This window comes from Pyxicephalus adspersus, chromosome 12, assembly GCF_032062135.1.
Source record: "Pyxicephalus adspersus chromosome 12, UCB_Pads_2.0, whole genome shotgun sequence".
NCBI lineage: Eukaryota > Metazoa > Chordata > Amphibia > Anura > Pyxicephalidae > Pyxicephalus > Pyxicephalus adspersus.
This window is the reverse complement of record NC_092869.1, coordinates 10,818,463-10,846,165: the sequence shown is the minus strand read 5'-3', so window position 1 is coordinate 10,846,165 and position 27,703 is coordinate 10,818,463. Positions and strand designations below refer to the sequence as shown.

Sequence of the window (27,703 nt, the reverse complement as noted above, 5' to 3'; positions counted from 1 at the left end):
AGACTAGCTACTTCTAAATCTTGGCAAGCAATTCTAGAGCAGTGTTTCTCAACCTTTTTACCCCAGGTAAAAATACATTACAGGTAACCCATGATAAGAGGAATTCATTGGGGGTTGGTGAACAGTGATAAGTAATAATAAAGATTACCCTTTATAGTGTTAGTCAAAAATGCCACCCTTCTAGACGACTGAAAGTTTTCTGGTATCACCCTTCTGGCTCTGGCAAATGGCTTTGAACCTGGAACTATGAAGGCACCATTAGATAGGAAGTCAATCCACCAAAGCTTAAGCAACTCATGCGTGTATGAGAACAGTTGTTCTAGAGGATAGTCACAGTAGGACTGCCAGAGAAGTGGATTGCATCAATTAGATCTCTCTCTCAAATATATATATATATATATATATATATATATATATATATATATATATATTTATATAGTATAAATATTAGGGAAATGCCTTTTTTTCCAAACCAGAAGTAGACCAGTCAGCAGCAACCATAAGTGTTCCACATTTCCACTAAAATTTGTGTATTAAAAAAAAATTAGCTGACAAAGAATATTGAGGAGGGAGAAAAATTTAAAGGAAAGCTGAAACCAAAGAATTACATTAAATTCTCAATTCACTCTAACTTAAATTTTACTGTGATCAATAAATTACAGTGACAACTTAAATGTGTAACACACATAGAATCTGGTTATTGTATCTGTATATGTCTTCACAGATTAGGGCTGCCTTATCCAATAGGATGGTCAGTGACACCGTAAAACACCTGGCCTGGAATAAGTTGTGTTTCGAGGCTTGTCCAGCAGTTGAAGGGTTATTCCCCCTTCCACCCTCACCAGTCATCACACGTGGTAAAATGACCTTGTATTTCATTAACTGATAATGAAATGGATTTATTCCGCTAACGGTTTTAATTAAAATGCTGGAAGTATTGACTCTGTCTTCTCATCCAGATTCCCCAAGATGAATAATAAAAAAGGGAAATGGAGTGCTGAATGTGGGAGACTTTCCGACAAGAGGGGGGTGGGAGTGCGTGTGTTAGAAAGCATGATACCATCTTGCCATTTCTATCCTATCCCGCCATTCTCGTCATTCCTCACTGCAAATCGGTTTGGGATGGTTTTTGATGTCTAATTGTTTTATTTTTTTTTAGTTCAAATCAATTTCTGCTTACCTGAGTGTTTAATTAAAAAAATGTTATTTTAAGTGTAATTAAACTGACTATTTCTGGAAGAGAAATTTGCTGCTTGCTGTAGAAAAAGGAACAATATTTTAGTTAGTTTGCATCACAGCTGCTGATTCTTAGTGAATTTTAAAGATGTGCAGGCAATTCTTGAGCCGCTGTTTGAAGAACAGTTCAGGAACTGTGCCCAATACAAATATAACTTCAAAGACCAAAATTATCCCAAAATCTTACATGGTCAGTAAGATGTACAATCTACATTAGTTTGTTATGGATTGGAGTGTTTCTAATGTGGGAAAATGAAATGGCATCCACATAGGTTTTCTATCTGATTAATGCATCTGAAAAAGTTAAGTATTACCTAAAGAAAATTAAATAAAGTCAGAGATGAAGATGTTCTATCGTTGGATTTTTTTTTTGCAACCTTAATATAGCCATAACTGAAGGTGGCAAGGCTACCAGGGATGGCAAATACCCACCCACATAAATGTTGGTGTCTACCAATAACACTTTCTTTGTATGATAAAATATTTCAGGCTGCCACCCTAACGGTGATATCCTGCCAGGTGGACAGTTTGCTCTATTTTTGTAGTAATTGATTTAAATATACTGAAGCAGAGGAGTGGACTGTCTCATTTGGTCTCAATGCTTGGTAGCATAGGCAAGCTTTAAAGCAACCCTGATGTTAGGAGAGAGAAGAGAAATGCTAACAAAAGCTCTCACTGCAAAAAAGAAAGTAAACTATGTCCTCTCCTCTTTAAAAACCAACAATTCTGGAAGTGTCAATATCCCGGTCTCCTGCTGTGCCTTGTACATACAGTATATAGTCAAGTCAAGGCAGAAATGTTCAAAGCATTGGCAAAGTAAGTTTTAAATGTAAATAAGACAAAAGGTACTATTATGACATATATGCAGACCTAAGTATTGTTAATACTGGAGAATCATGGAAATAATCATTTTACACCTAATATCCTTGTTTAGGACTTGAAATGAATATCCACATATGCAGGAGATTTCAATGGGCCTATTTATAAATGATGAATCTGACATTTACCAAATAATCTCTGGGGGAGAATCAATCACTGCCATTGAAAACACATGCACTTGGAAGATTCTCCTCCTGAGAATATTGGTGAATGTCAAACTAACTGCTTTAATATTGGGCCCCTTAGTTATTTAGGGCTAGAAACACAAAAGAGCACATTGATTTATTATAAAATATAGGCCTTTCAGGTAACAAAATGATGGCTAATGTTTAACAAGACAAATGTAAAGTTTAGCACCTTGACAGTTGTAAAATGTGTTCTAAGAGTTGGGTAAATGTAAGAGAGTAAAATAATTTGGAAACCCTAAGGAGCAGAAATATTAGCACCCAATGCCAGGTTCTTGATTTGATGACAAATACAATCCATAGTATTACTTAATGAGAAGTATAGATGCTGCCAATGTCACTTAATGGGCTACCGACTTTATAAAATGACTATTATTCAGCCTAATAAAATGATAAATAGGCCAACATCATTATTTATCAAAGTATGGTTAAGCTGTTATACAATTGACAAACTGGACTTGTTAACATGTAAAACAGGCACCACAGTGACATATTTATATGTATACACATAACAGTTCAACAGGACAGTGGAGGTGACAAGGAATAATGAGTGAAAGTCTTTGCCAAGTTGAGCATTGCTCGTCAACCCTATTAGTTACTTTAAAACAGGTTGCATTACATTATTATAAGAAATGGTAATAGTGGTTATTATTAGAATTTGTCAGCAAAGCCATTGATCCAAGGACTTAAAACGACAACTTTTGACCGGATCAGGAAACAGTTTATCCACATTATGAAGATAAATTGGCAGCTGCCTTGCCTGAGTATTGAGTGACCTTCTCCATAATCAATAGTATTATAATGTATACCCTATTGACCTCTAAATGCCCTCCACTGCCCAGCAAACTGTTTTCCATTGTAAAACTTTTGTGAAACTGTTTAAGCACCCCCGGCATTGGTATAGTTTGCCTGGCAATGTTATTAACTGTAAGTAAAAAAACATTATCCTATTACTTTTTTTTAAAGCTAGCAACACCTGTCCATAGAAGCCATTCATGTCTAAGATTAAAAAACGGCATATGTTCAATGTATCATAATAAAATCTGAAATGTATGTAAATCCTAACAAATACCTGTTGTTGATTCTGCTTTCTCTGCACATTTATTTATTTGTGATTCCCAAAATGCACTGTCTACAAACATGGTGGTAAATATTTTGCAATGACTGACAATGCAAGACCAATGCTCCCTAGCTTTAAAGATTGAGTTATGTAATAAAATTGTTCCTTTGTTTTTTAGTGACCAATGTCTCATGCTATCCCAGTAGTCTCAACTATTATGTTATGGATTTGCAGTTATGGCTGCATGCGGTCATGCAGCAAATGGTTTGATTTGGTGATCTTTTTTGTTCATTGTAGATCTTTACCAATGCTGCCTTTAAAAAAACTTGTTTTCTCAGAAAATCCAAAACACAAAAGTTCCTAGTTATTTCTTCACAGAGAAGTGTTAAAATAGTGGTCTCATATATAGCTGGAAAAACAGTTTATGTGCCATTTCCTGAATTTTCAAAATGAGGGTCTGATCTTCAGCTTTGCCACAAAGTAGATTAAGCATACTTTTAAGCCCAACTAAACCTAAAATTGAACAAGTAAATACTGTACCATGAAGTATCTTGATGGTGTTCTATAGACTTGAGACACACATCATTTTGTTTTCCAAGTAGTGCTTTCTGTCTTGTCATTCCATGAACATCTCTCATATTCAGTGTTTTCTCATGAAGGACATTGACCAAATACTTTGGAAAGTTTGATAACTTTTACAGGCCTTTTTTGCTGTTAGTAATATGGTTCTTTTTCATCTGTACACAATGCAATCCTAAAGAAATCTTTGCAGGACTGTGTCTATGTCAAATCAACAGTACTGAATTTCCAGATAATTTGTCTTCCTGTTTGATTGATGGGACTTTCAAAATTTTAGTAATATTTGCTTAGTTTCTGTATCACTAGGATTCTCCTAAGATTCCTTGAATTTTTGTTCAGATTTGGGAATGATTGACATTAACCAGTCTGTGTTAAGAAGAGCAGACTGTTCACCTTCTCCAAAGTACACCTTCTAACTAGACATCAAATCCCATCTCTTTATTGGAATACTGGAGTTCAATGACTTCCATGACAATGGTTTTTCCAGAGGTTATTATCCTAGACATTCACATTTTTTATGATGTATCCCTATTGTTCAGCAAAATCTGGACAATGTATACTGTGTTATTTTGTATTTGTGAACTAATATGTTCATATTTTAGGATTCATCCATGCAGTAGTTGTTGCATAATTCAAAAGGGTTAACAATTGTATTATTGCAAGCATACACAAATGACAAGAGTAAACACACTGCCAAAAAAAAAAAAACAGAAGTGTTCTTCAACTTACTGTCCCAAAAACAGGAAAGTATGATCTGCCCTATAAGGAACATACTGTTGTAAATACCTAACACAGAATGTAACCTTTTCACAGGTTATTGTAGTTAAGAGTTTTGCCTGTAGTTGGGTCTTATTAAGACAACAAAGCATTAGTAGAAGGAAGAGGGTGTGTTTACTCTATAGCTGCAAAATAGGTGGATTGGGTATTTCTCTTAAAAAGTAAGCAAATGGTTGCTAACCCCTAAAGATATTGATGATTGAATAAAAATGTTTTAACTCAAATAATATATGAGTACCGAAGAAGGGGAGAAGATTTTTTTTGGCAAATGAAATTCAAGTTTTACTTGTTAATATGATTGAAGAAGAGGCAGTTGAACATAGTCAAACTCTGTATAAAAGTTAAATAATATAACACATTCAAATGAGTACATTCATAAGATGTAATTTCCACATTGCTGAGGGATTAATTGTCCACTTAGGGAATAGGGACACCAGTCTTATGTCCAGACGTGTTTCGCCTAATGCCTTCTTCAAGAGAGATCTAAACTGATAATAATGGTGGTTGTATTCAAAGGGCTTGGAAAGTAAGTAGACCTCAGTTCAAGAGTGTTGTCCAATGTTACAGATATACTCCTGGAAAGGTTTTTGATGGTAAATGTATATTTAGGTCAGGACAGGCAGGAGTTAATCCCGTGGCCAGGCGGAATGTAACTCTATATTTGCCATTTCTATGTCTTTTACTGTCTTCTTCTCTCCACTAGAAAAGATACCAGTGCTGTATTCTGATTGCTTGTTGCAAACAGAACCTTTGTTTTCTTAACTGTTTTAAAAATTAGTCCTGGTACAGATGATGCTTTTGTGGAGATCTTGTGGAGCACTTAGTTGGCTCTTACCCAAGAGACATACAATGGTCAGCACTTAACATTGCTCTTTCAGTAGTTGCCTACCTGAAGCCTAAATGGCCCTCATGCAGTTGTTGACTGCAGTGAATCGTCTAGGAAAGACTTCGCATATGCATATTTGTGGACCAGCCAGTGAAATCTTGAAAAGCAATTGCTCTACTGCATTATGATTCTGAGGACAAAATAATCAGCATTCAAAATATTTTACAGCTCTGAGGGGGATTATTTAGGAGGGACGAAAGGGAGGAGGAATGAAGGGAAAACACCATACACAGTCAACAACAACAAGAACATATGTTGAAGGTAATAAGATACACGGCTTTATGGGTGTCGGGAGAGAGGAGAACGGAGTGTGTTTGTACAACTTTAATGACGCGGTACTGTTCAGTGAGCATATATTTGAAATATATTATATGTCTAAGGAGGAAAAATGGTGTCCTCTAAGGGTTTGAGTAAGAAAATAGTAAAAAGTTTAACCCCTTTGCCAGTAAGAAGAGCTGCATTGCACCAACTGCAATAAAACTAGACTAGACTGCCACAGCTACTCTCCACTAACACACCCGCAGCAATACACTAATGAGCACTGCCTTCTTTTTCTTAATTAGTCAAGCTGCTCGTTAGATGCAGTCATGTGACTAAATGTGTCAGAGAATAGAATCATTATTATGATTTATTAGGGCAACAAATATTTTATAGCCCCTCTGTGACACCAATGGAACACAGCGATTTGTGTTCTACTGGGTAAAAGGTGTACACTATTGTATATGGACACAGCTTCTGAAGGACAAACAACTTTAACCCTACATTGCCATGTGCATAGGTTACTCTGATTTAAAGAAGAACTTTGGTAAAATCTTGTTATACCTAAACTAGTACATCAAAACCAGTCTATTTTAAAAATATTTTTTTTTGTGTAATACATTTTTGGGGGCGTACAAACCTTGGTAATAGCCACATACAGGGAATAGAACCAATAAACATAGGGAGCTTTGCGTGACTACCATTTTAGCATACCTCCTGCTGGCTTCCAAATCTTGTAATAAATAGGGCACAGTCAGCAAATTATTCTGATATAGGATTTTAGATAATATGGATATTTAAGTCCAGATTCATAAAAGATGCAAGATCAAGTGTAAGGGGGTAACCCTTAAAATAACATATGTCTCAGAGAGCCTCTGTGACGATTGCCTCTTGTTGGATATTAGGAAGATTGCCACCCTTATAGATACCCAAAAATAACCATTGGTGTCAGTGGTTACTGACCTGAGAGGCACAGGCTGCTCATTGCTCAAGGAACCCCTAGTCATCTCTGGAGGATCCCTGGCTGAGAATGACTGGTCTGAAACCTTAGTCATTAGTGGCAAAAAAAAAAACATTTCTGGTACAAAGACGTTTTCAGTGGTTTTTAGTTAAAGGTTAAAGATAGTTATTCCCATAGCATTTGTTAACTAGATAAATATAAATAAATATATTAGGAATTTGCTTTGATTTAAAGAATGCTTTCTATATAATGAGCCAAAGCAAAAAGCCCTTTCTATAAAGGTGTTGTGTCCAATCTATTAAACCCAATGAGTTTCCCAGTAGGGTGCTTTTGGCCATTTTAACACCTTACAATATACGTACATAGGCTAGATAATTGTCATTTAGAACACCTTTTTTTTGACATATCATTATATAATTGCTCAATAAAGTCCAACAACATGATGGAGATGGAGATCAATGATGATCCTTGGGTGTAGCAAACAATCCATCCTGGCAGATTTGTTTTGGTGATCTGCCACCATCCATTAACCAACCTTTTTTACTTACCATCCTAGTATATAAGTGTAAAGTGTATTAATTACATTTTTAAAGGCTCAGTTCAATAAACTTTGCCTAGTTTCCATAGGATCTCCTGCAAGTAGCAAAGCAATGTTGGCATACATAATAGAGAAGACCCAACAAGTACAAGTTGGTATACAAAATTTAGTTTGCAATGTTTTCATTTATTATATATCACCTGATAACCCATGAAACCATGAATTGACTAGGCAAAAGAGTCACTAATCCTTTTTTTTGTTCACGGTTGGAACTAGAGATATATGAGGGGATAGAATATCCATCAACCCACGGTATTTTGCATCCATCACCATCCAAGAGGATGGGGTAGGATAATCAAAAATGAACTGGAATGGTGGTGATAGATGAAGGTTCTGTACACCTCTAGTTGGAACATCTTAGGTAATGAATATAGTGTTAGGCAATACAAGAAAATATAAAATTATAGTATAGTATAATTGAGTTTGGATTTACCGTGACAAATAGAATGTTTTCATTATAATAATGTTTCATTTCATATTGGCATTAAATGCACATTCCCAAATAGGGCTTTTAAGACACCATGTTTACAATAGTTAGACAGGTCACTTTATAATAATAACTTGCTCCTCCCTGACTACTCATCAGCTTAGGGCCCACTGCGTTGTTCTTTCCCTTTGTCTCACCTGTGGTTCACTCATAATTTCTGGTGTTTCATCTGTCTGCAGTATGTCTGCCTTGATAGTATCAAGAGCACTTAGGATCCAGCCGTGCTGCCTTCGTATCTGCTTCTGTAGCTCTTTCCATTGAGCAGTAATCATCTGCACCATCTCCTGGAAACCTGTTTCAAAGTGATACAACATGCTGAGTACAAGAAAAATACTTAGGACAAATCAGTAAAGCACTAAATGTGTATAGGAAGAAGAACAAAGTGTACATGTCATTGGTACTGTTAAATCAGTGAGCTGCCTTGCTGCCATATACAATAGACAGGCATTGTCTAATCTTTTGCTGCATTCTGCAAGGCTCATAGGCTCTAAATATCATGATCATATGGGGGATATTTAGTAAGGTAAATGCAATTAAAAAGTGGTGTTTACCTTGAATGGCTATTTACTGCAAACAGCTGTGACCACTTAGTGAGCATCTGCAGCAACGCCAAAATTGTTAGCACCATCACAAAGGTGGAGGACACTTTAACCTCTAGCGAGGCATACAGCTGGCGCTCTTTCCCTGACACACTCCATTAAGAATGTTGTAAATCAGTTGTAAATAACTACCTGTGACAAAATGTGTCGGTTTATGTAGGAAGCCAGCACTGCCTTGCTTCCTGCCAACTCTGCCGCAGGAAAGAAAAAGAGTGCCCTCTGGACGTTTGAAGGTAAATGGCAATATGATTGTATTATTTAGACCAGTACCATTTCTCTTTAGTATTGGCTGCAGTGGAATGAATCACACAGTTATAATGGAGTATGCTAAAATGGCTGACTACCATCAGATTGCTTACATTTTCTGGTTTTACTTACCAAGTAGTAGCCACAGTACTTTTTGATTGTGGCATCTTTCCATGATTTTACACCATTTATATATAATCATTGGTTGATTTATTTAATACAAAGTCTAATGGAAGAACTATATTTTACATGCAGCAAAACCATTCTTCCTTTTCATCTTTCCATATTGCCAAAGAGGATCTCATTGGTTCCAGAAGGCATTACACAATTATTCTTTTAGATAGTCTTACAATTGATTCATCGTCATTCTAATATTTTAAATATGTGGCCAGTGCTAACACCTTTAGTGTTCTAGACTTTATGTCCTCTCTAGATGTCATTGGTTTTCCCCCGGGAGCTACAATTCTCATCCATCAATTCTTCAGCCACAAAAAATACTTGTAGATTAGCTGTGTTTACCTAAACGATACCTAGTCTGTACTATTATTATAGTAAGGACAATTTGATTGTGAGTACAACTGACATATGAACTGATAGGAACAGTTAACACCCAGGCAAAACTATTTTTTTCTTTTACATTTGACAATGAGAAAGGGATTCAGCATTTTTTAGGCTTTTATTTGCACTCAGTGAACCTGATTTATTAAAGCTTTCTGAAACTGGAGATGATAGACTATCATTGGAGAACCCGGCTGATCCAGCCAACCTAGAATAGGTTTCCTAAAAAGCATTTGCAAATCAGTCCTTGACCAGATCCATTTCAGGTTTGTTGGATCACCCAGATTCTACCATAAAAGTCTTTATTCTCCAATCTTGACGAGCATAAATAAATCAGGCCCAGAGTTTCTATTGGCAATATACCTCTTTATTTTCTAACGGGAGAGAAAGGTATGCGAAATCTACCCAGTGGGCTCACAAACAACATGAAACATTTGTTTAATAGTTTTAAATGAAGGAATGGAAAGGATAGAATCAAGTTATTGTGACTTTTGTATCCTGAGACAGCTGATAAGATGAATATGTCTTTGATGGCAACCAGAATAACTGACCTATTTAGTCACATGTAAATAATTATGTATTATAATTATGTAGCACTCCTAAGGAGCACATTCAATCAATGAGGACCCTGTTGTGTGAAAAACAACACCACTATTACCACCAGAAAACCTTTCACTAAAGACATAAGATCACTTCTCACAGTAGGTTTTATTACAGCAATGAATGGGGTATATGAACAGCTGCCCAGAGTTCAGGACTATCTTCCCCTAAAGCACCAATCAATAAAGATAATACTACTATTGTTAGGAATATGTTTAGGTGTTCATTGTCCACCTGCAGGCAGGGATTCTATCTGCACTATATGCTATATCACTATAATGATGTCAGGCATACAAAGGGATTTACTGTATACTTGACTGATACACTGGACCTTATTTATTAAAGCTCTCCAAGGCTGGAGATGATACACTTTAATCAGTAAAGCTGGGTGATCCAACAAACCTGGAATGGATTTCCTCAAAGTCATTTGCTATTTGCTAGCAAATATTTTGAATCTTGGACCAGATCCATTCACCCAGCTTTACTAAGAAAAGCCAGCCCTGGAGAGCTTTAATAAACCAGGCCCACTGTGTCTCTACAGAGAGTCAAAATTACAACATTAGAACTTGCAGCTTGAGTGCATGCTCCAAAATTTGACTGAACAGAATTTGATTGAATGGTCTTAACCTAGGTACATATGCTAGACAGTTGTTGCCTGAGATGAACGATAATGAAAAAGGGTCAAAATCTTGAGTGTGCAAAACCCATTGCCATTGTGGATCACTAAACCACTGGCCACAGCAAATTTCTGTGGGGAAAGGATGCAGTTGGTTGCTTTTGCTCATCCTCTCCCATTTCCCGCTCTATAAAACTTAACAGTGCTGTGTTTACAGCTCTCATTCATTTTAGTGTCATTGAAAATTATCATGAAATATCATTTCCAACAACAGATCTGACATGTGTACGTAGCTTTAAATACCTGTCAGATACTTGTAGGTTTCATAGAATCCATTGGTTTCATAACAAATTGTTTGGGTCAAACAAGAAAATCAACCCATATATGGCCAGCTTTCTATATTAAATTCAGATATTCAGCTGGACATACAGTTCATTTAGGAAGGCCATTTGATTATTTTATACAACAGAAGATATTTTTTTTATTTTGAAATTCAATTGACTAAAATTGATTGACATTAAGTGTTGAAGAAAACGTATTTGGTCAGGTCTGAAGATTTTTGTAGACTTCGCAAGTATCTGATTTTAAGACTTCTCAATCGATTTCTGCCTGACCAGATTTGGGAGCACAAAAATGATTATCTTTACTAATTAATAAATTAATTTGCAAATTGATCATTACACTTTAAGCTTTTTGATTGATAACAAAGAATTAATACTAATGAATTGATGCCAAAGAATCAATTGTGCATTGACTGTGATGTGCGCTGGTGTACTGATTTTCAATTGACAGTCAAAATGTATATGAAATTACAGGTATGTAAATCTTGCAAATAATTGGAAAGGTTACTGATCTTGGATGTTGCATCTAGCAACTGAAAAACCATGTGGCAACACTAAGACCTGAAAAAATATGAGAGTAAACTAACCTGTTTGTTACAATGATTAGATTTTTTTGGGTGCCAATAAATGGGGTTGACACACAGAATTCAAAAACTGTTGGTGTGAAGTCTAACAATGCTGTTTGCTTTAAAGGGGGTGTAGAAGGAGGGACAAGCAGCAAATACCCCACTGCACCCCCCTCCATAGGAAACATTAGATGTCATTAGATTTAGTGATCTGGCACACTGGATCACTGAGCAACATGGGGACACAGGTATACAAGTGATACATTTTCACCCAAGATGATCACCAATGTTTGTTTTTGAAAATGAAAATTTTTCCAACCTTTAGGCTCCATTGTATTTTTGTTTTGCTGTCTGTCTACCACTGGGAGATAACTAACAATGTGTGTGCTGCTGCATTAATATCCAATCTCAATCTGGGGGCGACCTGTTGACCATTTTATTCTATAATTGTATTGTAGTCTTCTTGCAAGCTTAGATCCTGACCATCCTATTTGCCAGAGGTACATCTAATTACTATACTAAACAAAGTTACAGCCAGGAGCCACAGTTAGAACCAGGTAAAAAAAATGTGTGCATTTCCACAGTGAATTTAGCTTTTTGTCTGTATCACACTTGTAAATCACTTTAGTTTACACTAATTTGCTTTAGAAACAGCCACTCTTACCAATCTAAATCATATGCTCACTTGTGTCCAATTATTGTCTCCAGTTTAATTACAGCAGAGGGAGTTCTTTGTCTTGCTTAATTGTAGTATATAATCAGCAGCTTCACACAGAGCCCACTTACCTGGGTCCCAGCTAGAGACAAAGCCTGGACCTAAAACTAGATATGAAGCTGTTTATTGGAAATACATGATGGGCACTGGAAAATGATTGCTTGGTCAAAAGATAAACCATTATCATTTCCATATTGCTCCATTTACGTGTAAATACTATTTTTAAATCCATTTACCATTGAGTTCACTTTAAATAATGGATGTATTTGTTATGTAGTAGATAGTATTTAGAAAATAATGGAATATAAAGGTATTCATAAAGCTTGTACAGAAAGATGGCCAGGACCTGAGGGAAAAAAGAAGTCATTTTTCAATAAAGACCTTAGGATAGGTCAAGTCGGTGACTAGAGATCTATGCAAAAAGGACGGAGCTGTATGTGTATATAACATTCTCTGTCACTGTAAGTGAAGGTCTCAGTGTTAATGCAAATATTAATAATACATCAAAAGTCAGCTTGTTATTTACTGACACACAGTATGATACTCATCGTCACTGTGTGCCTTCCCTGTAACTCATTACTATTTCATGCAGAATTTCATGCTTCAGTAACAAGTCACAGCTGGGAGTCTCACTGCATACAAAGGGTAGCCTGTGCCATCCAAACCTTGTAAGATAGCCACTGATAAATATTGCCCTCTCTACTAAAGCGGATGTAAACAGCAGAGAAGAGGGTCATAGACCGTTTAGTCCCTTTGACTATTGATAGAATACACTAACCCCCTATTATTTCAAACAAGATAAAGATCCCTGGTGTTCAAATTTTTGCAATATATGTATATATTTATTATGTTGGTTATATCTTTCCACTCACAAGCATATGTAGTATATCTGTATCTAAAGCCAAGAATAAAAATTAAACAAATTATACCTTATCAATTTATAGATATAGTGGATGTATTTGTTTTCCTTTTTTTTTTACAGTTTTTTTCCAATTTTCCTGACAGAAACACCCTTCCCATTCTGACAACATTAACTGTACATTATATAAGAAGTGGCAGTGTTGTCACCTTAGAACAGGAAGTGTTTACAGACTAAAGACCACCTCCCCCTTTCACCTCCACAACAAAGAGGGGAATTCTGTAGTCTCCAGAGAAAACTGTGACTGCAGTGAGACTGCTGTAGTCCACAGAGACAGCATAATGTTACAAACAGAAAGCAAATGCATGGGTTTGGTTAAGTTCAGCCATGTTCCTACCCCCTCCCGAATTATATAAGGTTCCAGATAAAGTATGTGTACCTGTTTTGTTCCATTGTCTTTTGTCTTGCTATGGATGTCTACACTGTAGCTAAACCAATAAAATGGTTTTGACCTTTTAGAAGTTTGTGGTCTGTTTCTCCAACAATAATATAATTGCTTTGCAGCACAAAAATCATGTGTCTTTGCTGTAAATCTTAAGTGTGAGCATTAATATAGAAAATTCAAGGTTTACACTGGCCTAGCACTATGATGGCAACATTTAAACACTGGAGAAAAAAGACTGTATAAGCTGTAATAATTTTTGCTTTATGCATATGTTGCATAAAGCACACATGCTAATATTTTGTAAGACCATCTTTGGCTTTGATTATGGCACACAGTCGCCCTAGTATTATTTCCATAAGCTTATGCAAACTCACAAACTAACATTCAAGCAGTTGCATTATTGTTTCGCTACAATCTTGTATTGATGATGGGAGGGCTGGACTTCTGTGTAAAGTCGTCTCCAAAACATCCCAAAGATTCTCAATGGGTTCAGGTCTGGAGTCTGTGGTGGCCAATCCATGTGTTAAACTTATGTCTCCATGAACCACTCTTTCACAATTTGAACCCATTTAATCATGGGCTTGTCATCTTGGAATAAATCCGTGCCATCAGGGAAGAAACAATCTATTTATGAGAAAACCTGGTCATTTGGTATATTAAGGTAGTCAGCTGACCTAATTTTTTAGGCACAAAACAGTGCTGAAACTAAACCTGACCGAATGAAGCAATTCCCGATAACATTTAGTCCTGAAGCTATTGGGAGCAATAAGCTCTCAACTTACACACTACTTGGGAAAAAGATCTTCAAATAGCTATGCATACTGTAACATGCCCAACTGCAAAAAAAAAATACTTGAGGGCAAACTCAAATATTTTTTACCACTCACAGATATACCTTTGTGTACATCACTAAGAACAGAATATTAGGATAAATTATGCTCCTATCCTTGAATCAATTACCAACAATCTGTGTTTTTGTCTTTTACTGCAAATACTTTACCAGGAGATAACAAAATAGATGTAAAACACAACAAAGGTTTGATCAAAACTTTCGCACTGCATTGTATCTTGTTACAGGCAAATGTATCCCAATACCACCCACTGATAAAGCAGTATGGATTGTTGATCCCATTAGATCAATTAAAGGTTCAGATTTCAACAATTTCTGATCGCCTCATCAGTGTCAGGCAAGAGAGATTCATCAGGCAAACATTTTCCATCTCTCTAGGTGTTGTCTAGCTTTTTACTTGCATAATAAAATCTAGTTGGCATGTGAAGCTGTGCATTGCTTTTTCTGTACCACTGTTGTATTTTTAATTGAGCTCTTCTGTTATTCTACACAGGGCAACATTAATTGGTCTTTTTTGGTTTCTGACCGCATAACTTCTGCTGACTGCCGGATACTTCTTCCTAGAACCAAAACACAGAATGTGACACCCACCGGTACCTAAACATTAGACACTCCACAACTTAGCTTATATTTGGTATCAGAGCACAAACGGTGAAAGAAATGTTTTCTATCCATGATTGCTAATCTGTCATGGAGATTTGCCATAAGATAGTGAACACTTTAACCTCTTCAAGTGTTCATTATTACTCACAAGGAAACTGCAGTAATATCTGATTATTGCAGTGAGGCTGGAATCAGACTGTTACATCAGCTGTGAAACCTGGAGTTGTTATTCACTGTCCTTCTATATTACAGATCATGGTGCCTTCTTATCTGGTTGATATACTTGCATATTTGAATATGTGATATTGCTGTTAGTAAAATGGACACTCACCATAAATTACAGACCAAGAAGGAAAAATCGGTGAAATGGATTTCTTCTATTAATAAGGTCAGGCAGCCATAACTGACAGTCAGTAATCATGATTCATCATTTAGAGTATTGATATAATTGTGTGCTGCCTTCTCTTTTTCATTGCCAAAGCTGTGCTTAGTAAGTTGTTTTGCCTGCATGATTTTTCTTCTTGAATTTGTCATAATAAAAATTATACCTATTTTTGTTGTTGGACTCTAAGTTCATTAGTTCCTTTCTCTCTGTACCATCTGAAAAAACCTGTACGGAAGGGAACATGGAGGCTGACATAACTAACCTCTCGTTCAAAAGACTAGTTTTCTGGATGTCATGCTATTCCATTGATTTGGAATGAGCTTGCACATTTAGAGACTTGATCTTACTCTGATTTAGTGCATCTTTCCATATCAAAGTATTACAAGCACAGGCAGCCAGGCAACCTCATGTTAAAAAGGAGCAGTCACGACTTAATAATATGTACAATTATGGGGGTGACACTGTAAAGCACCTGAGTAATATGCATGCTGTTTATGAAGATATAGTTGCACTTAATATAGAGGTGACTGTTAAAAACTGGTGTTTTTTATGGCTATGGAGATGTGGTTGCACTTACTTTGGAGGTGACTTGAAAATTTGCAAACTTTTGCAGATAGCATTTTTTGCATTGGTTGGGGCGCCTGTGTTTTTCTGTGCATGTTTGTGTAAATTGGTGAAGTGCTGCACACTATGAAGATATCATTAATTGTTTATTAAAGACCTGGATAGACTGCAGGGATACTTGTGGCTGGCCCCCTTGCAATTGGACAGAATTATGTCCAGCTAAATAAGGTGAATAAAGACCCTCTATGTGTGGTGGTGTGAACTGGTGAGGTGTGTACTATAAGGATATCAAAAGACCATTTGTTAGTGATCTAGAGAATAATGCCAACTAGTCATCTTATAATCAGACCTAATGAAGCCTAGTAAAACAAGGCGAATGAAGATTATCTTTTCATTTATTTTTGTAACTACAGTATACCATTGCCGCCATAACCACCTCCTTCCTTGCAACAATTTTAAATAAGAGGGCTGCTGGAAGTACAAACATCAGGTACTTGTTTATGTAATTTTGTATATTTGTATTTGTGTTTTTGGATAATTATGTGATTTAGGTTTATTCTTTTTCTTGTATTTTCTATACATGAGAGTAATATTTGTCTCTATGGTTATAGACTTCTCCTCTCCTTCCTCCTGAAGAAGCGGATTTTTTCCGCGACACGTGTTGAGAAGTACTTCAGAATTTAAACCCCTTAGGGGTATTCTTTAAGGAGAGGTCATTTTATACACCCACTATTTTATTGTGTTTTATGTATTTGAAATGATGTTTGTTTTCAATGATTATTATTAATAAAATTTTGTTATTTTTGTAATATATTGAAAATTGATGCTTAAAATTGATGTCTTTCATCGCATATCTTTTACTATGTTAAAAAGGAGGCCAAAAACATAAGCCTAAATCTTCTTCAGAACTAGTTTCTTTTGAAGCTGAACTCCAGGATAACAGATAACTACACATCTAAAATATGAATATTAGATCCCTTATACATGCCAAAGTGTTTCTAGTTATGGGCAGTCCTCAAATGTACACAGCTCTACTAGATAGAGGTCAGTTTGGTTTCCTAATTTTGTTCTACTGAAGTTATGAAATACAGGCGGTCACTTCCCTCCTCTCAATTTGTGGAGGAAGGACCTATGCACTGCAGGAGATCTTCTTTCAGTGTGCATCCCTTATCCAGATTGAGTGCTGTGGTGCAGGATTACAGGTGGTTGAACCCAATCAAAATCAAGTTGCATTTAAAAATACCCATAGGGTCTTTTATAGTAGATCTGGCGTTGACTTTTTGGCTTGGTTAGTGACTGAGGATGAAACCTAGCTCCACATCTATGGCTGATCCTGAAACCAAGGAACAGTCAAAGGAATGGCACCACAGCGTGTCCCCGCCGCCGAAAAAGTCCTTAACCCAGAAATCAGCCAAAAAAGTCATGGCATTCATTTTCTGGGACAAAGACGGTATTCTGTTGGTGGACTACCTACCTCAGGGCTCATGTATCACCAGACAGTATTATGCTAACCTCCTGGACCAGCTGAAGGAGGCAATTAAGATGAAATGCCGTGGAAAGTTGACCAAAGGGATCCTTTTTTTGCAGGACAATGCACCTGTGCACGCGTCCAATGTTGTGGCTGCCAAATTGAAAACCCTGGGTTTCCAATTGGTCCACCATCCCCCCCACTCACCTGACCTGGCCCCTTCGGACTATTATCTGTTCCCAAATTTGAAGAAACACCTGAGGGGGCAACATTTTGAGGACATTTCTGATGTAAATAATGCTGCTGAGAGCTGGTTTGCGGCCCAAACAAAGGACTTTTTTTTTAATAATCTAGAAAAGGTGCAACTAGGCTGTACAAAGTGAATCAGTCTCAGCAGGGAATATGTTGAATAAATGTGTTATTTCATAACTCTGGCTCTCTGCTTTCTGGGCAAAGCCAGGAACTTCTCAGCACCCCCTCGTATGTGTGGAAATATTATTTATGTTGTTACCTATATCCTTTATTATTAAAGCACAAATGCACCCTAAAACTATGAGTACTGCTGAATCATATAATGTCTGTAGGGACAGGATAAACCAAATGACAAGCAATGCAATAATTTTCTTTTCAAGAACAGACGGGACATTTCTTCTTGTTCTCATTACCTGCTTTGTGAGATACCAGCACTTCCATCAGTCTTTGACCTTCTTCCAGGACTGCATCTTTCAGTGCACAGTGACTGTCCACACTTTGCTTGAAGTTCTAAAAAAGATCAAGAATGAGGAGGATGATAAACATATTTCAGTTATAATCCTACATGCTGTAATATTTCAATGATATGATCTTTCTTCAGACAAATTAATTATGAAAATATGCTAAACTAAAGGGAGTTGAAAGGCCAGTACAGTATATTTCTCATACACTGTGGACTATAGCTGATCAGTTCCAGAGCAGGACATGTACCAGACTTGTTGTAAAGTTACAAAAATCCCCCAAAAATGTAAAAAATGTTACAGTTGTCTTCAATTGACCTCAAACACCCAAATAAATCAATGGACATACACACTATTATAATACTTAAAATGTTTTTGTTATGTTGGTGAATGTAAACTTTCAATATGCAAATAAATTCTATTGAAAGTTTATAGCAAGGCTCCATTTATGCCAACTTTGAAGATGTGTAGAAATATTTGAAAAGGAAAGCATTGTGCACCCACCCGTGTACCAGGCAACGCCTCCAAAAATGTGCCTTCTTTAGCCCAGGAATCTCATTTAAATAACAAAATTTTACTTTTGCATATGAAAAACTAGGTGCTGTGAGGGTCATTGCTACACCCAGCAAAGAAGAGAACAAATCCAGCTACTCTATGAGTAGTCGCATGACTGCACAACCCCCCCCCCCCCCAAAAGGCAATCATGCAATCATTTTCACATGTAAAATGTGTGTGAAGCATAAGGAAACAGAAGCTTTGCACAACACTAGAAACAAATGCCATTTGTATCATGGAAACAGATAATTACAGCTGAACACTTAACACATATAAAAAGGGGCAATTAATTCAATTAAAGGTATATATTAATTAAACATCAGTAAAGGTGATTTAAAATTCAGGTAGTGCAAATACATTATTTGAAATTGATAATTATTTGTTCCTATAAAGCAGCATCTGTCTGATAAAGGGTAGAGCTGCACATGGGACCTATCAGGTATCCTGTATGCACATGTGCTAATAGGAGGAGAAGAAAGAGAAAAAAGAGGGATGAACTTATGAACTTTCCTCGGCTAAGGACGAAGGGTGCTCTAGCTGTGATGTTTAACGTAGAAATTAAGTCTGTTTCACTTACTCCCACTCCAGTGATGCGATGGATACACACTCTTTCGACCATGGCACCTTGTCTAGTCTTTTTGATTGAATTCGGCAAGGTCGAAGCAACTCTCATGTGTGGGGAATTAATTTATACTGGCACCAAGGTGTTCTGGCACCGTACATGGACAACTCCGTGCATGTACAATCTAAAGTGACTTTCTACCAGTCTATTATAGAAGAAGAACCATACAAGGCCTTCAAAAAAGCCAAGAAAAGCAGAACTAAACTCAACCATTCTTACTCAATTGCCAGAACTGACATCCTTACCCAGTCTATTTCTAGATTCAGGGCCATTCAGAGTCCATTTTAATTGCCCAGATTGGATTGATGTAACTCCCGAACATGCAGGCAGGAGTTCATGTATGTCTGGCACCGGGTATGTCTGGATTGTACATTGAGCTGCCCTTACACATTTAACAGTAGACTTTGAACAGGCAGGTAGGTTTGTTTTATTGCAGGAGGAACATGGCATGTCCCTTTTACAAAAAAGATTTACCAGCTCAATATTTTTTGTTAAAAAAGTTTAATTCTGTATTTGTTGCAGCAGGGAAAATTTGGGTAACCAGGCTGGCTGTGCTGTCTGGCACAGTTTCATACATATCAGGACAGAAAAAAAAAAAATTATTTGGAAGGTAAAACAGCTCTTACGTACAATATGTAATATAACTGTGTATATGGCCGTTTGTTTAGTGTGCAACTTTATTTATTGATTATGGAAATGTTTTTGTCAAAACCAGAATACATAAATATATACTAATCTGAACACACACAACATATGTTAGGGGCTGGCTCACCCAGAAAAATAATATTTCAACTAAAGTTTGGTGTTTTCTTTTACCTATTTAGGATTCCAGTGGCAAGTCTCCACCATAGCTCCTGGGTCCATTCCTATTCTGCTTGAAATTTTGGGTGTTCCAGTACAGTGGTCGCAAACTTTTCGCACCTCACGGACCACTAAGTTCATAATTTTAAATCCTGCATGCGTGGAAAGCCGTGTGTCACTAAAAGGCAAACTTACCCCACAGAGACGTGATGATGCAAGAACCCGCCCACTCTCCCATCGCAGGCTTAGACCTGCTTGCTAAACATCCTGGGGGGACAGTAGCGCAGGGATGTGACCACGGACCACTGGTTGGTGTTCTAGTACAACTTGAGGCATTCAAACTATTCAAATTGCATTTTCTATAATATTTATTATATCTGAATGACAGAACTCTTGATCTGCATTTATGTTGCAACTTGGTATACTACTGAAGCCATTATGCATCTCCATTATGGTCAAGCAACTGGCATTTTTAGAAGCACTGGACTGACCATGAGGCAAAGTGAATCATTTGGCATTTTTATAATATAGAAAGGGGATTTGGAAAAGTGATTTGAAAAGTGGAATGATTGCCTTCCATCTGCATGATGATCTAAATGGACTGCTGTCCCCTGATCCTCAGATCTTTAGAACTCTAACAGTCCATTATATTTTTATGTACTCAATTCCGTAGGTGACAAAATGTTTTGTCCTGGGTGTCCTTTATGACCTTTATGAAAAGTTGGTATTTTCCCATTCAAGAAAGTCTAGTTTTTATTTGCAGTCTACATTGGTGTGTTGGCTTCCCACTTAAATTTCCTAACCTACCTGACATTGCATAGAGTAAACAAGGTATATTCTTTTTTTTTGGCAATCCAAAGCATAGCAATGGGCAACAGAAGCCATTCCTAAGCACAAACACATGCAAGCAGTACATCTGTGATCACAGCTATGTCCTAATTCTTAACAGTACATCTGTGATCACAGCCATGTCCTATCTAGCCTCTAAAGGTGAGATGCAACTGGCCACCCCTGCCATCACTAATTGTGCATTATTGTAAAATGACAATCAGTAATTCATATTTGGCCAATTTCATGAAATAAAGGAACTAAACAATTACCCAAGAAATCTTAGAGACTCAACCTCTAAAAAACATAATATTTTGGAATATATTGGTGAAAATGGGAAATTATTTAGATGAAATGAGTACTGTAATCTTTTTATCCCAAAACACAAAGTGGTCCTTTGGAATTTTATGACATGGCTGGCAACGACTGGAAAAACTATAGGTGAATTTTAAAGTAGATTGAATGACTTTCTTGCAAGAGTTCACATCCTCAGCTGCACTCATCAGTGTGGGTATTGATTTCAACTATAGATGTTGGGGTCAGAAAGGAATAGTTCTCTCCCACTGTGAGCATAAATCGTCTTCTGGATAAAATGTAGTGGAACAGCAATAACATTTACAGGAATATTTTGATTAGGTTTATTAATGTTGAAATTATTAGAGATTTTTAATATTATGTACTAATAATGTAAATATACAAAATAATTGACAATTTAAATGTCATCTGACCTAGAGAAGTGTTAAATAAATTTTACTATAAATGTGGTTTATAATACCACATTTGGGATATGCATTTTTAAAATATGTGGGCAAAATTGTAATGTGATTATGTGCACGAGAGAAAGAAAAGTTTCCTAGGAGTGCAACAACAATGACCAGGGAATGATGTTTGTTTGATGTTTCCTTCCCATCATCTCACCAGGTGTGTATGAAGGTAAAGCTGTAGGGCCTCTGTTTCTGGTTGAGGAGGGGTCCAGTTCTCTGTAGCTTCCATTGCATCTTGTAACCAGCGGATGAATCTGTCAAGCTTGGACACAAAGCCCTGAAAAAAGAAAGTCAGTTTTAGATACATCAATAGCACCATCTGCCGTTCTTTTGTAGTGATAACAATGGATATAAAGTCATTTCTTTCTAGAGGAGTGGAAGTGTAGAATCTGTTAGCATTTCAATATTGTCTATGTCCTTGTAAAGGAGATTTTCCTTACTTCCTGTCTGAAGACAGCAGATTCAGGGAATAAAGAAGGAGACTCCTCAGTATAGTCAAGTGCAGGCCCAACAACCATCCCAACCCTTCTCTGCTCTAGAACTAAAGAAAAAATAATTTAAAAATCTAAGCAGTAGGAGGTAAGTGTGAATGGTTGCTGCCACATGGGTTTTATTAAACCATTTTTTTCAATCACCCTCTGCATGAATGGAATTAGCAATTATAGTTGGCAACCCATTAGCTGTCATTGTTGCAATACGTCTATTATTAAAAAAGCAGAGACAAAAAGTGGACAGCACATGGACCACATTAGGAATCATTTAGCTGATGGTTCTGCTGCATTCAGTATAAAAAAATATAATAACATTTCCACATATTTTGTTATGCATCTGCAAAAAATACATGCTGATCTTCCAGAGATGCCTTAAGCATTTAATCCCCATTGCAGGCCGACAACGCACAGCATTATTGCGGATTTAGGTGTTGTCAGCCTTACCAGTTTTCTCTTGCTAAACTACTCAACCTCCCTACTCTTTCATTTCCTAGGCTTATATAAGCAAATCATTCTGTAGTCACAAGATAAAAACTGGGAGGGCATGAGATAACATAAGAAATGAGCTCAGGACACAGGACAGCTTAGATTTTCTGACATAAGCAATGGGTATTTATTTGTACCTATCATAAAGATATATCAAAATACCAAATCATCAACTGTATGATTGATAACAGATCAAAAGTTAGCAAATAGGAAAAGTTAATTGTTAAAGTATGGATACATTTAAAAAATACATGTATGGCAGCTGTTTAACCTGCCAAATGATTTGTATTGCTGGTCCCTATATAGTTCACCTTGCAGATCCCTGTCTAGCAAAGCAAGAGACCTATTTTTTTGTGATGCAGTTACAGGTCTTTACCCTCCTCCAGCCTGTGGCTCAACAATGAAGTAGAAGCTGCATTAATATGAGCACTGAGCTCTGCTTTACTGGAAGGTTGATACCAGGATACATTCCGGTACTTACAGAATGCAATAAAACTACTTATAATATATTTATAAATACACTGCATTATTATTATTATTTGTTTAGAGTTTGCATTTACCTCTTCATCTAAGACCTGATCTCCTGATTATTGGTGATCTGATAATTGGTGGGATAATGATAAAGAAGCAACAGGAGACATGGAAGAAGCACATATCTATGCAATTGATGATGCAGAAGCAGGGAGATCCTTTCACTGCAGTTCCTTAGGTACAGTTTACCATCCAGTAGGGGATAGTGACCACCAAAGTTTACAAAATCTCACTTTTAATCTTACAGGTCTAGCAGTCAAAGGATGTGTTTGCAGGTACACCAGATATAAGGCTCACGTGTACTGCTACTTTTGAGTATTTCAGGACACATAATTTTCAAGTATGTCAAAATGTTTTGTTCCGATGTATCGAGAGTTGTGTATTGGCTTATAGGTGACTTCTATACAAACCTATTATTTGCTTATACTTATTTTATGGCTTGCATGTCAGGATGTTTTCTGTCAAACAGTTCAAGTGTTTTTAAGTATATTGTGAACATTTTTCCACTTCTGCACAGTTAGAATATTTTCTATTACTATGTGATTGTCACCAAGGCAAGCTTTTAGAAGCACTGTCTGGTCTTCCAATCATAATTCTATCAGATTAAATTCAATTACTAAGGTTGGAAAATTACAGTATAGTAATTATAAAAGAAGAACAGAATTACTGAAGCAAATTTCATTTCTGCTACTTCCTAAGTTTAAAAATGTCAGACGGAAACAAAGAGCTACTTGACTATAAAATTACCATCGATATATCACAGGCCTTCATGGCCTACATAGCGAACACGGAAAAGTACTTTTAGTCTGAACTTTGATTTGAAATGGCAATAAAAATATATTAGAAGCAATCACTAAAAATAGCCTTAGCATATAAAAATGATATATTTCTACGGAACTTCACTATCCTTAATAATTTGATTCCTATAACTTCATAAAGACATACCTAATTCGCTATTCAGCTGCAAATACAATATGGCATAACATGCATGCTTTGCAATATGTACAATCTCACATTTAAAATCCTTCCGAGAATTCATAATTCATTAGGTGATTGCTTTTGTATAAAAGTGTTGGCTAAAAGAAAATGAAAATACTGTTTTTTTCGGCAAATCAATTTGTAAATATAATTTTTGTGTCACCCCAAAAAAAAAAAACAATGTTGATTGGCTGCTTTGAGTTTTTACATTCATTTTACTCTAGATTTTATACATGAGGTGTATTGCTATTATATTCACTAGGAGAGTTTTAACAATTTTTTTTTATAGGTGTTTAATTCCTCTGGTATCTTGCATAATATGTCTCATTAAAAGTGAGCTGAATAACAGAGGAAAGCAACAATAATGTTCACATGCACAGATTATCTATATTTTGATGCCCATCTTCTTGTGAGGAAAATAAGAGAATCTCATAAAACATAATTCAAGACAAGGAACCTGGCAGTGGTAGCCACCACAGCTCAGGTACATATACAGTGTTAGAAAGAGGATCTAAAAGACGTGCAATAGATCATTAGGAACAGAACAAAAGCTTTATATACACTCTAGATTTTTTTCTAACATCCTGAATGATGTCCCCAAATGCCTTTAGGGATATACCATGCTGGATCGTTACTAACCAAATGCTACTGACTTGTTATATGGTAGGACACAGTAGAGAAGCCTTTCTCAACTTTTCTAACATGGGGAAGCTTTTGATATACCTTAGAGGTCTTAGGGAACCCCTGCTATAATTACTATATCCTTAGCTTGTAGTACACTTGTATGGTGATTGGTGGGAAGAATGCCTCTTACATTGGTGGCCAGTGAGAGGAATGTCACCGTTACAGAGAGTCAGAAAGATCATTGGTGTCAGTTAAAATGACCTGAGAGGTACAAATCACTCATGGCTCAAGGAACTCATAGCAACCTCTGGAGGAACCCTGGTTAGGAAAGTACAGTAGGGAATCATTTGCTCTCCTACCCTCTCTTCATAGAATAAAACAGCACCCTCTGTACTGTGGTACTGATCCTGTAAAGTATCATTAACATTACAAATATTGAGTGTGTTTACATAACATAAAGCTGCACTGTAGTCACTACCCAAAAGTACCTTCAAAATTCATTCTCCTCCCTTTATCCAGTTGATTTTGAAGAATTTTATCATTTACCTTGACCCTGTACTATTTAATCCCTCTAATTCCAAGCCTCTTTGATGTCATTACATGGGTTGCAAGAAATGTAATTTCAGGAGACAAGAGGAGTCCAAAATCTCCAATCACATATAGGGGCTAAAACAGTGCAAAAAAAAACAGATATGGACCTTTGTATAGTTATTACAGTTCAGAATCCTACAGCTATTGTTTGATACACCTGCTTTGTTAGATAAGGATTCTAAATATCAGCATGAAAATCAACTTGACCCTCTCCCAAGGATTACCTTAACTCATATTTTGCTCCATACTTCTGCCCTATTTGGCTGAGCTTTTCTGCAACATAGCTTTTCACAAACCCTTCTTCACAAATCAGTTCTCCTCTGCCACAGCCAGAGAAAACAACAAGTCACAATGCTTGGCTTTTTTGTATTTTGTATGTGCTGCGCAGTGGCATCATACTACCATCTATGTCAACATTCTTGAACACTGTATCAGCACATAGAAATTCATGCACATTTGCTTTCAGACTACCCAGGACGGACAGGACAGAAAGCAAAGAGCTAAAGTGTGTGTGTGGGGGGGACAACACATTTGGGAGGAAGTGGGCTGGATGATCCTTGCAGTCTATTATGCTGGAAAAAGGGTAAATACCTACTGCAGAGTCTGTTCCTGCTGGGTAGAAATATTTGATGGGAATGGACCAATAAGGGAAATCAGAATCTTAACCAGCACACCTTGGTGAACTAAAATCTTGCAGTCTGCTTTGCAATCATGCCCAGAAAACATCAGATTGTACAGCCTGTTACTAATTGTAATTAAATCACTTTTATTATACCAAAGTATAATGAAGAAATGTTTGTTTCTTTATAGTTGTTTGTTGACACCATCTGACAATTCACAACAGCACCCAGGAAGAACCATGTGCCAGCCTTTTAGATATGCAATGCATATTATCTATTATTATCTATTGTTTTGGTGATGGTAACTTTTACTGCTTCCCCTGGGTCTCCATTTCACAAACTGATGCCATTATTCCACATAATCTCACAACCAGAGCTAAGAAAAAATGTAATTATTTTTGTCATACTCTTTTTTTGTATCTTGTTCATTTACTCCAACAGTATTTGCATTTTCTATCACAGATTGTTAACTGAATTCTGGGATTTTTAGGTGAATTACTGGGCTTCTATGTTTACTTGACAATGCATTTTTCCTTTTGATTTAAGAGATGAATATCTTTTGATCAGCAATACCATGCTATGCACAAACACTTTTAAAACATTAAATAGTTTAGTAAGAGTCTATGGTATTTGTATTAGAACAAATATTGTATTTCAGTCTTGTATTTGTATTTAAGAAATTAGAGTTCTAATTGTTAAGGATAATTAATTTGCTTTTTTAATAAATAAAAATAAAAAATTATGAATCTCAATTTTGTATCTAATCCAAAGTGTATTGTAAACCAGTGGAAAGTATAAGTAATTATATGCAATGTAAGTGAATGAGGAAATATGACCTAGAATAGAAGAAACAGCTTTGTAGTATGCTTCAAGCCCAACAACATTTAAATATTGGTGCCAGGGTGTGTTCTGGGTCTTTAATGTCCCTAAAAAAACTCCTTACACACAGGCCAATGTCTTGATAAAATTTAGGTGATGTGAGCTTCTGATGAGCATTCACAGATAACCCAGCTGTATATTAAACTGAATTAGACACCATAGCAATCAAACTCTGTCTTTTAAATGAAGAAACCCCTTTGAATGATTACAGTGAGTCACAGCTTAATTTTCACGTGCTCCCGTTTTTCTAGAACAGGCCCACTAACTTTAGTGCTCCTTTGGGCTTAGAAAAGTTTATTCGTGTATATAATTTCTCAAGCAGCATTTTTTCCATTAAGTACTTGTACATCATTTAGGATAGAATATAAATGAATCAGAAAGACAAAATTACAAGACAGCATTCAAAAAATCACCTATACTACAGAACGTTTCCTATATTTGTACAGACAGTACCCAGTGTAATATTTACTTTGTTTTTTAGAGAGATCAATATCCAAAGCTTTGGCTACAGAATGTAGTTGGGGTGTTTGAAGTTCTATTTAGTCCACATGGCGTCAGTAAGAAAAGCACACTCAACTACCGTCAGTTCACTGTTCTCAAGAATAAAATGTGAACATTTCCAACTAAGCATAATAAATACTTCAAATTCAACCACAATAATTGCATTTGTAAATTATCCCTAATGTACACATTTTTATTCCATATGTTTCTATTAAAATGTGTCCTACATTTGTAACTTAGCTTTAACACAAGGAATGATCTAGGTTAATATAATTAAGCATGGTATTTATTGCAAATATCACTATTCATTTTTCTAATAAAATTAATCGAATAAATATGTATGTTTGTTGGGGAAATGCCTCTGCTTCTTAGGGAAACGTACAATAAATATAACAAAG

General features: G+C 36.3%; 1 protein-coding gene across 1 annotated transcript in view; it reads right to left on the bottom strand.

Moving 5' to 3' along the window:
* Positions 1–27,703, bottom strand: part of AKAP6 (A-kinase anchoring protein 6) — a 122,624-nt gene that overhangs the window by 55,854 nt on the left and 39,067 nt on the right. The window contains exons 5-7 of the mRNA XM_072427729.1: positions 21,759–21,881; positions 17,987–18,083; positions 8,044–8,198 (exon numbers count right to left, since the gene is read on the bottom strand). Of these exons, the coding sequence (XP_072283830.1) occupies positions 8,044–8,198; positions 17,987–18,083; positions 21,759–21,881 (375 nt within the window). The remainder of the gene's footprint in view (positions 1–8,043; positions 8,199–17,986; positions 18,084–21,758; positions 21,882–27,703) is intronic.